The sequence below is a fragment of the Dipodomys ordii genome, unplaced genomic scaffold (genome assembly GCF_000151885.1).
Source record: "Dipodomys ordii isolate 6190 unplaced genomic scaffold, Dord_2.0 Scaffold96, whole genome shotgun sequence".
NCBI lineage: Eukaryota > Metazoa > Chordata > Mammalia > Rodentia > Heteromyidae > Dipodomys > Dipodomys ordii.
The window spans coordinates 5,439,647-5,451,063 of NW_012267312.1; the positions used below are offsets into that span (position 1 = coordinate 5,439,647).

Here is an 11,417-nt window from a genome sequence, read left to right on the forward strand (position 1 = left end):
ACTATTTCTTTAAAATGTAAATTATTTAGTTTTAAATCAGTATTTTTTTATAAAATTACTTTATATAATGGGTAAACTATAGTCAAAGACTGAAAAATACATGCTAATCTATTGATTTACAAAAAAAAATCAAGCTGGGCACTGGTAGCTTATGCCTGTAGTCACAGCTACTGAGGAGGATGAGATCTGAGGATTGCAGTTTGAAGCTAGTCAGGGCAGAGAAGTCCATAAGATGTCTATGTCCAATTAACTATCAAAAAGCTGAAAATGGAGCTGTGGCTCAATTGAATACTAGCTTTGAGCAAAAATGCTCAGGTCAGTGCCCTGCCCAGGCTCTAAATCCAAGCTCTAGGACTGGCAGTGGGGGAAACAATCAACCAGGCACTGGTGGCTCACAGCTAGAATCCTAGCTACATGAGAGGCTATGATTGAGAGGACTGAAATTCCATGCCAGCTGGGCAGAGACCACCTCACTACAATAGGTCTAAAATAGACTGCAGTCCAGGAACCCGCCAAGTAGAAAATAAGTCACTATCTCAAAAATAGCCAGTGCAAAACAGGGCTGGAAGTATGCCCTGTGTTCAAATCCCAAAATCAGAAAATCAGAAGTTTTGGTAGTTCTTAAGGATCTGTACTCTTTTTTTTTTTTTGAGACAATATCTTATTAACTATGTGCTCTCGGCTAGCTTCAAATTCAATTCTCCAACTTCAGCCTCCAAAGTGCTGGGCTTATAGGTGAGCACTACCACAGATGGTTTGACACATACTAGTTTTAAATGAACTGCCCTGTGTAAACAAATATAATGTTCAGGGTATACGTCTAGTTTCTAAATTTGCCTTTAACAATAAATATTATTTACAATGTAATATATGTTAATTAGGTATTTATATATTTTATTATACATTTATAAAAATATATTTTATTCTAAATTTATTATGTTGTTATTTATTAATTATATTGATGCAGTCTTTTAATATTTTATAGTTATACACTTATAATTTGGTAGTTTAAGAGGCATCAGATTTTACCAGTGCCTCCTGCTGTCTTTGACTCCCTAACACAAATGACATCAATTTTTTTCCACCAAATGTAAAATACCATCATACAAAATTAACTTAATAAAATATGAGTGCATATTGTGCATACAGCATTCAAGTAATTTGGCTTGCAATAATCTGGAGAAATTTAAAGTCTGTTATTTCAATTCCAAATAATGTGGCAATACATTATTCCAGAATGTTTTGGAAACTGGAGGCCCATTCTCTAAAAGTTGTTTTGATCGCACTGGCATTTTGGACCTCTGCTCTTTCCATTTTCCCTCTGAGTTAGTAACTGAATTTTGTTGATATGTTCTATGTTTGCCATATTTCATAGATCCTTTCATTTTTCTCTTTATTTTTGACTCTTCTTCATCACTCTGCCTTTCCTGCTTTTCATTCTCTTTTTTACATATCTCCTGGAATTTCCCTTCTTCTTCCTCATTGTCTACCTCTTCTTTCTCCTCTTCTCCATTCCTCCCATTTTCTTCCCCTTCCCTCCTTTCCTTTTCCTCTCCTTCCTCTTCTTCCTCATCTCCTTCTTCATCCTCTTCTTCTTCCTCTCCTTCCCCCTCCTCACCTTCCTCCTTTCCCCATTCTCCTTCTTCCTCTCCTTCCCTCAATCCTTCCTCTTCTTCTCCTTCCTCCTCTTCCTCTCCTTCCTCTTCTTCTTCCTCCCCTTCTTCTTCCTCTCCTTCCTCTTCTTCCTCGTCTTCCTTTTCCTCATCTCCTTCTCCCTCTTCTTCCTCCTCTTCCCCTTTTCCTTCCTCCTTTTCATCTCTTTCATCTTTCCTCTCTCCTTCCTCTTCTTCTTCCTCTTCTGCACTTTCTTCTCCTTCCTCCTCATCTTCTCCCTCTCCTTGCTCCTCCCCTTCCTCCTCCTCCTCTCCCCACTCTCCTTGCTCTTCTTCCATTTCTTCCTCTCCTTGCTCATCCCCTTCTCCCCCTTCTAGCTCTTGCTTTCTTTCCTCCTGGTTGCCTTTGTCCCTCCCCTTTTCCTCTCCTTCTTCCTCATTGCTTTTCTCCCATTTCTCCTCTTTTAGGTTCTTCTGTTCCTTACTCAAGAACTGCATTTCTTGTCCTCCTTTCTCCTCCTCCTCTTCTTCATCCTCCTCCTCCTCCTCTTCCTCTTCTTCCTCATCCTCCTCCCTTTGCCACTGTTCCACATTTGAAATACCCTTCTCACAGATTTGGTCCCTTGTACCTTCAGGCCCAACTACTATCTCTCCCACTGGCTCTCCCTCGCCTTCACTCACCTCTGCTCTGACTGTAAGGTCATCTGATAAGGTTTGTGCTTTCTTCTTTTGTCTTCCTGGCACCTCAAATTTTTTCTTATATGTTTCTATTACTTGCTTCTCTATTTCATTTTCTTCTGAATCATTTGCTTCTTCCTGCTCCTCTGGTATCTTTGACAAATGCTCACGAATAAAATCATATTTTCCCATGAATCTGGACTTTCTGGAACCATTACCATTTCCTTGTTTAAGAAATGTTCTGCGGAACCACAAGCTGTGCTCACTTTCCACTTCATCGTCTTTCTCTTCACTACTAAAGTGTACTGACTTGGAATGCAAGAATATGTTAGGTTTGCCTTGCTGACTCTGGCTTTTATATTCCGTGTAACTTTTTGGCTCTTCTATGAAATATGTTTCACTGCCAGTGATCATTTGTCCAATCCTATTTTCCTTAACATAACCTTTATGTTCTTCATACACAGAATTTGCATCTTTATCTGTTATGTCATCAAAAAAATTATCATAATGTAAAAATTTCACTTTCTTTTCCCTTTTGCTTAGATTTTTCACACTTGCCATTTTCTTCAGCCCAGTGCTCTTCTTAAAAATTACTTCTTCATCACTTTCTTTTTCTAGTTCCTTAGCATCAAGGTGATCAATACCATTGTTATTTTTGTGTCTAAACATCATTTTTTGTAAACCCTTTCCATTGATGTCAGCCCGATGCCTCACCTGCTGTGTGCCACTACTTCCTTCTTCCTCATCTGAAAATGCTTCCAAGGTTTCAGCTACTTGAACCACAGAGACACCTGTTGACACCTGTTGTTCACATGTTTTATCTTCTTTTGTTTTTGACATCTCTTCAAATTCATATTCATTATTATCATCATTTTCAGTACAGGTTGTAAGCTGGCTCAGTTTCTCAACTGGGTCTTGGCTCTGTAAATTTTTAAAGCAATCATCATTCTACTATTAGTTAACAAAAGTAACAAATTACTGCTAAGATTTAACCTACTTATAAGTTTATAAGGAGAATTAAAATGTCCAATTTATTAGGCATTTTAGTGAGGATTTGTTTTCTTTCTTTTTGACGGCTGTCCCTCAGCTCTTCAGCTCAAGGCTAGCACTCTACCATCTGAGCTACAGTGCCACTTCCGGCTTTTTCTGCTTATGTGGTGCTGAGGAATTGAATCCAGAGCCTCATGCATGCAAGGCAAGCACTCTACCACTGAGCCACCTTCCCAGCCCCGGATTTGTTTTCTTTAGGGATAATTTATGCCATGCTATAGGCATGTCTAATTTTAAGAACACATATCTGTGTTTGTGTGACTTTCAATTCTTATTACCTGCCTTAGTTTTTCCATCTATCATATTTATTCTCTACATTTTTTCCCAATCTCAATCTTTAGATATGATTCATTTTCAGACTGATCTTGTAAGATGCTGTAAACATTTTTACACTACTCTGGCATATGTTTGCCATCATCTCTATCATTTTTAATTTTCAAATTTTGATGTCTTTTGAGCTCATGAAATTTACAAAATTAAAGAAAATAAATAAAAATGTGAAAATGATAAATATTGAAAAATGAATAGGTTATTTCTATAAGAGAAAGTTTGAAATGGAAACTACTCATGAAACCATTTTTATCTACATAGTAAATAATGATGAACGTACTTTTTTTTTGTCAGTTGTGGGGCTTGAACTCTGGGCCTGGGCACTGTCCCTAAGCTCTTCAGCTCAAGGATAGTGCTCTACCACTTGAGCCACACACCATTTCCTCCCTCCCCCCCCCATATAATTTTCACCAGATGATCTACACATGGGTGGTATGTGTGTGTGCGTCTGTGTGCATGCCCGCGCGCCTGTGTGTCTGTGTATGTGGTTCCAAATAAACAGAAAAAGCAGGAAATGGAGCCATGGCTCAAGTGGTTGGGCACTACGTTTGAGCAAAAGAAGCTTAGGCCCGAATTCAAGCTCCAGGACTGGCAAAAAAAAAAAGAAAAAAGAAAAAGAAAGAATAATTCTCTAATGAACAAAATAGGAAAATGTCAAATTGTTGACCTATTCTATAAGCTAATAGATTCAATATCTGATAAACTATGGTCTCAAGGTGGAAAATTAAAATAAATTTTACAAGTTGAGATATATTATGGAAAGGGTTCATTATTTTTTACCAAAGAAATGATTAAAATAGGACAAGTTACAAATTAAGCTAACAGCTTGTTCAGCCAATCCTTTTTAGTTTTCACTCATTAAAATATACCTGGCAGGGCTGGGAAGGTGGCTCAGTGGTAGAGCACTTGCCTTGCATGCATGAGGCCCTGGGTTTGATTCCCCAGCACCACATAAGCAAAAAGGAAAAAAGCCGGAAGTGGCACTGTGGCTCAAGTGGTAGAGTGCTAGCCTTGAGCTGAAGAGCTGAGGGACAGCGCCCAGGCCCAGAGTTCAGGCCCACGACCAGACCCCCCCAAAAAAAAAACAATAAAATATACCTGGCAGAGACTAAACATAAAAGCAACATGTGAAGTTAGAAATATCGTTCAGCTTAAAAGGAAAGATTTTTCTTTTTCATTTGTTCTAGGCCTGTCCTTTAAGAAGCAGTGAATAAAACTTGTTAGTCCTTTCCAGAGCCCTAAGACATACAAGCCTAAACATCAGAACTGATTTCCAAATGGATATGTATTTCTTTCCCTAGCATATAATAAAGCATCTCAAAAGAGGCCAAGCCCAGAGTCTAACAGAAGAGGATGGAAAGACACAGAAAAAATGGCTGCTTGAAGTACAGACAATAAAGTGGTCAACATTTACTGTGTTTACATAACTGGGTGAGGAGAAAAGCTCATCTATAGTCAGAAATGCTGTTATTCACATGCCTCTCACTAATACAGATAAGAATAGTGAGGACTCATTCCAAATTTTTATGATTTAGCAAGATTGTTTTGCATTTCAGTGGATTTGGCTTTAATGATTTTTTAAGTGCCAAAGGCATTAGAATCAGAAATTAAATATTTTATATAGCCTTCTTACTTTAATTAACATTTTTTGTTTTATTTTCCTAAAGTGCAAACTCATCCTTCTCCATGTCTGTGGAAACCACAGACTGTGTTTTCCTCTAGCTATTCCTTACTCATTAAAAGTCTCTCTTGGGACTGGGAAGTTGGCTCAATGGTAGAGTGCTTGCCTCACTTGCATGCATGAGGCCCTGGGTTCAATTCCTCAGCACTACATAAGCAGAAAAAAGCCAGAAGTGGTGCTGTGGCTCAAGTGGTAGGGCATTAGCCTTGAGCTGAAGAGCTGAGGGACAGTGCCCAGGCCAAGAGTTCAGTCCCCACAACCGACAAAAAAACAAAACAACAACAAAAAGTCTCTCTTTCTCACCTATGAACAGTCTCTGCCTCATTTCCAAATGTTTTTGTCATGCCTTTTATGCTGTCCAGTCCTTAAAATCAAAGCCCAAATAAATACTGGAAAAATTATTATCTGGTATTTTCTCTAAGATTGCCAAATTTTAAAGTTAAAAGTTAATATCATGTAGAAACTCAGCATAGTAACTCCCTCAAAGTCATACTCAATTATAATCAGTCACTTTGATAAACAATAGCCATAAGCACTATAATTATAATCTATTCCTTGACAGAAAGCATAATTTGTAAGCCTGTGCCAGTGGCTCATGCCCATAATTCTAGTTACTCAGTAGAAGGCTGTAATCCAGAAGATTATGGTTCAAAGCCAGCCCAGGTAGAAAGCCTACAAGACGTTATTCCTAAGCAGCAAAAAGCCAAGCTAGAGCATGCTCAAGTGGCAGAGTCTGAGCCCAGCAAGCAAGGTGAGCAAGCACAAGGTCCTGAGTTCAAACTCCAGCATAAAAAAAATTATAGTAACTTAAGGAAGTAACCACAGAGAGCAAATTCAAGCAATAAAACTATCACAGAATGGAAGTGGCGCTGTAGCTCAAGTGGTAAAGTGCTCGCCTTGAGCTGAAGAGCTGAGGGACAGCGCCCAGGCCCAGAGTTCAAGCCCCACGGCCGACCAAAAAAAAAATCTATCACAGAAAATACATACCAATAAACAAGCCAAATGAAGGACATCCATATTGTATTCCTCCACTTCTTTAATTTTAAAATAAGTGATTATCTTTCTTGTGTCCTTCCCAGAAACTTTGCAAAGAAAAAACATTAATACTGTTCTTAACCACCATGAAAATAATAACTTTCCAAATTATACCTTGTGTTTTTGAATTGGAGAAAATACTGGTGACTTCTCACTGGAACTCAGGTTCACCACATGTGTCTGAAATAAAAGAAAAATAGTTCTAAAAAGAATGAAGACTATATATGATTATGTATATATACTTATAATTCCAAATCTGTTTCTGCATGCACTCGCGTGTACATACACACACATACACACACAGTGCATATGGCAAATACAATCCAGCCAGGCACCAGTGGTACACATATCTGTAATCCTAGCTACTCAAGAGTTTGAGATCTGAGGATCGTGGTTCGAAGCCAGTCTGGGCAGGAAAATCCATGAGACTCTTGTCTCCAATAAATTAATCAGAAAAAGCCAGAAGTGGTACTGTGGCTCAAGTGGTAGAGCACCAGCCTTGAGCACAGAGAGGCTCAGGGAGAGCGCCTGGGCCCACAGTTAAAGCCCCAGGACTGGCAAAAAAAAATCTATTCTCAATTCCCATATAAATGATGTGAGGGTAGAAATTAATTTTATTCTTTGTAACTTGTACCTCAATAAAGATGATTAAAAAGGAACAGAATTGAAATAGAAGATGGTGATTTAGAGGTACTGGGCCTGCTTCTGCATGAATTAGAATAAAAACAATAGGATTTTAGGTGCTTATTGATGTAAACAACTATGTTGGAACTATGTTTGCTGAGTGTGGGTGCAGACTTGTAGAAATCTCGGGGAGTGTGTAAGAGAAGGAAAACTATGACAACTTGACAAGGAGAGAGGGAACACCCTCTAGTCAGGAGAATAGGTAAAAAAGAAAGAGTGTAATAAGCTGTACCAGCTCAGGATCTGACATGCAGAATATCTGGAAATCTTGGCATGAGTTGACTGGCTTTTAAGACAAATAGTCTAGACAGAGAAAAGATCTGGAATCTACAGAACAACCTGTTTCTGAAGAACTTTTTCATTGTGTCCAGCATATTCTGAGCCATCTTGAAAAGCATGTTATTGCCTGAGCTCACTGCTGTGGGGGTCAAGAATCATACATTTTCTTATCTCTAAATCTCAAGGCAGTATCACTGTACTACTCTAGCAGGCAGGTAGCTACCTGGAGAGTCAGCTTAATTTGGAAGAGATTCTGATACAATTTCCCTGAGAATTCTAGGTAGTAGGAATTCGGTGCAGAGAGGAGAGGTTGTTGCTTCCTTTCAAAATCAGAGGTTTGGGGAAACAGCTGTTTACAACCTCAGGAAAGTGAACATCTGTGTGTGAGTTCACATGGGAGCCATGTTTGGAGGTATCACAATTATGGGAAGTGGATGGCCCCATCACCCCATTTCTAGTACAGTTCTTTTGTAATTTCATTGCTATTCACTGCCCCTGGAGACAGTCAGAAATATGCCACAGAACCAGTGTCTCATCACAAAAAAAACCTCTGGAGAGAATCTTTACCTGAGAATCAGTGCTTTCTCTACCAACTGCTTTCAATGAGCAGCTGAGAAGATTCTAACTAGCTTCATCTACAAATCACCCATGCTAATCATCAGGCAAGCACCACTGCCACTTTAGGAATAATGGCAGATGGTGTACCCTACTTGCACTGCTGGTTGTACACCACCAGCCTGAACTACCTAGGGACCCAACTTTTGTGAGACTTACAGAAAGTTCATACCTCAGTCTATGGCACAATATACATTGGGTCACAACCAATTAATAATGGCCAAAGAATAGGAAGATTACACTATAAAGTCCAATTAAAACTAAACTCAATGCATAACTGATACCTCAGGACACATTATAGGAGAATGTTGCTTACTAAGAAAGCCCTCATATAAAAGTTAAAGCAATATTCATCTCTGCAAATCACAATATAGACATTAAAAAAGAAAAACTCTAGCAAGATGACCACCTCCAAAAAATTGTAATTCTAAGATTCCCAAAGATATCAAAGTGTATGAAATACTGCAAAAAAATAAAAGAATAATTAAAAATTCAACTAATCTGGGGCTGGGAAGGTGGCTCAGTGGTAGAGTGCTTGCCTTGCATGCATGAGGCCCTGGGTTCAATTCCTCAGTACCACATAAGCAGAAAAAAGCCAGAAGTGGTGCTGTGGCTCAAGTGGTAGAGCGCTAGCCTTGAGCTAAAGAGCTGAGGGAACAGTGCCCAGACCGAGGGTTCAAGCCCCACGACTGACCAAAAAAAAAAAAAATTCAATGAATCTGAGAGAATACAAATAAATACTTGAACAAGTTAAGGAAGACAATACAGGATACAAATGAGCATTTTAATAGATTCTGAAAAAGAGCTAAACAAATACACTGTAAACAAGAAACTCAGCAATTCAGATTTTAAAACTCAGTCTAGAACCTCAACAACAAATTAGATTAAGGAAAAGAAAATACTGGGTTTTTTTTTGTTTTTTGTCAGTCGTGGGACTTGAACTCTGGGCCTGGGTGCTGTCCCTCAGCTCTTCAGCTCAAGGCTAGCACTCTACCACTTGAGCCACAGCGCCACTTCTGGCTTTTTCTGCTTATGTGGTGCTGATGAATCAAACCCAGGGCTTCATGCATGCAAGGCAAGCACTCTACAACTGAGCCAACTTCCCAGCCCAAAAGATAGAATATTAAAGTTTACAGGCCTGTACTCCTATCTACTCAGGAGGCTGAGATCTGAGGATCATGTTTCAGAGCTAGACCATGCAGGAAAGTCCGTGAGACTTTTGTCTCCATTGAACCACGAGAAAAGCAGAAATGACACTGTGGCTCAAAGTGGTAGAGCTTTAGCCTTGAGCAAAAATTAAAAAAAAAAAAAACACCTCAGGAACAGTGACCAGTCTATGAGTTCAAGCCCCACAACTGACAAAAAAAGACACCTCTACCAAGATATTACATGCAGACGGCAATTTAAATAAACAAGAAGAATGAATAGAATATCCAGATCACTTGACACCACAAAATATCAAATATCCACATACTTGGCGTACCAGAGGCAGAAGCACTATATGCTGAGGGCAGAATACGCTCAGTTAGATAACAGGAAATATCCCAACCATGGATATCCAAGTATAGGAGGCATTTAAAACCCCAAATAGACAAGACTAGAAAAGAACCTCTCCATGGTACAACTAAATTGCCAAAGTACAGGACAAAGAAAAAAATATCAAAAACTACAAGAAAGAAAGACATACAGCTGACATTTAATTGTAAACTCATAAAGCAACAGATTCAGGGGCTGGGAATGTGGCTTAGTGGTAAAGTGCTTGTCTAGCATACATGAAGTCCTGGTTTCAATTCTTCAGTACCACATAAACATAAAAAGCTGGAAGTGGCACTGTGATTCAACTAGCAGAGTGCTAGCCTTGAGCAAAAGAAGCTCAGGGACAGTGCCCAGGCCCTGAATTCAAGCCCAAGGACTGGCAAAAAATAACAAAAAAACACCAGATTTCTCAGCAGAAACTCTAAAGACCAAAAAAGTATGAAATGAAAGAAAGGTTAACTTCTGGCTAAAATTACTATGCCTAATATGAATGAGTTTGAAAGGGGTTCTGTCCTTTCAGTTTTATGGATAATTTTAGAAATTATAGGTGATCTTCTCTAAATCTGGTAAGCTAGGCATGGTTGAGTATGTCTGTAAGCTATACATCTAAAGCCAACTGATTCTTTTTTTGATGGACAGTGAGCTTTGTTTTTATTTTTTTATTGTAAAGATACTGTACAAAGGGGTTACAGTTGAATGAGTACACTTCCTATCGAGCGTTGTTACCCCTCCTTTGTTTTTCCCTACCATTCCTTCCTTCCCCACCTCCCTAACTTCTCCTCCGACCCGCCTCAACCCCGCCAAAGCTGTAAAGTTCATTTTCAACATAGTGTCTTCTACATCTCATTGTTACAATGTTCAACCTGTATCCTTATTTCAGCATTTTGTTATTTCCCCTCCACTCCCCAAATTAGAAAAATGTATATAAAAGATGTAGGGCACCAGAATCAAATACAGTGAAACCCGTGGTTATACCATGGGGGAAGAACATACAAAAGAAACAACAAAAATAAATCACACAGCAACATCGTGAAAATGGCAATACTTCCCAAGGCTATCTACAAATTCAATGCGATACCTATCAATATTCCAACCTCATACTTCAAGGAAATAGAAGAGGCAATCCAAAAATTCATACGGAACAATAAAAGACCCCGAATAGCAAAAATGATTCTTAACAGAAAGAACGGTGCTGGAGAAATATCAATACCAAATTTCAAACTCTACTGCAAAGCCACTGTAATTAAAACAGCTTGGTACTGGCACAATAACAGACCTCAGGACCAATGGAATAGAATTGAAAACCCAGAACCTACAGACCTACAGCCATCTAATCTTCGATAAGGGAGCTAAAAAAATAGAATGGAAGAAAGACAGCCTCTTCAGTAAATGGTGCTGGCAAAATTGGTTAACTACTTGTAGGAAACTAAAGCTAGGGGCTGGGAAGGTGGCTCAGTGGTAGAGTGCTTGCCTTGCATGCATGAGGCCCTGAGTTCCATTCCTCAGCACCACATAAGGAGAAAAAAGCCATAAGTGGCACTGTGGCTCAAGTGGTAGAGTGCTAGCTTTAAGCTGAAGGGCTAAGGGACAGCGTCCAGGCCCAGAGTTCAGGCTCCACGATCGGACCAAAAAACAAAAAAACAAAAATAAAAAAACTAAAGCTAGATCCTTATATATCACCCTGCACCAGAATCAACTCCAAATGGATCAAAGACCTCGGAGTTAAAACACACACTCTGAAAACATTACAGGATAGAATAGGAGAAACCCTAGGTCTCATTGGCACAGGCTGAAATTGTCTTAATAGAGACCCAGGAACACAACAAATCAAAGAAAGGTTGGACAAATGGGATTGCATGAAATTGCAGAGCTTCTGCATGGCAAAGGACATAGCTAGCAAGAACAATAGAAAGCCC

At 39.2% G+C, this 11,417-nt stretch overlaps 1 protein-coding gene across 1 annotated transcript in view; it reads right to left on the reverse strand.

The window, feature by feature from the left end:
* Rpgr (retinitis pigmentosa GTPase regulator) overlaps positions 1-11,417 on the reverse strand; it is a 56,824-nt gene that overhangs the window by 15,941 nt on the left and 29,466 nt on the right. Inside the window, exons 13-14 of the mRNA XM_013026747.1 lie at positions 6,502-6,567; positions 3,006-3,212 (exon numbers count right to left, since the gene is read on the reverse strand). Coding sequence (XP_012882201.1) covers positions 3,006-3,212; positions 6,502-6,567 — 273 coding nt within the window. The remainder of the gene's footprint in view (positions 1-3,005; positions 3,213-6,501; positions 6,568-11,417) is intronic.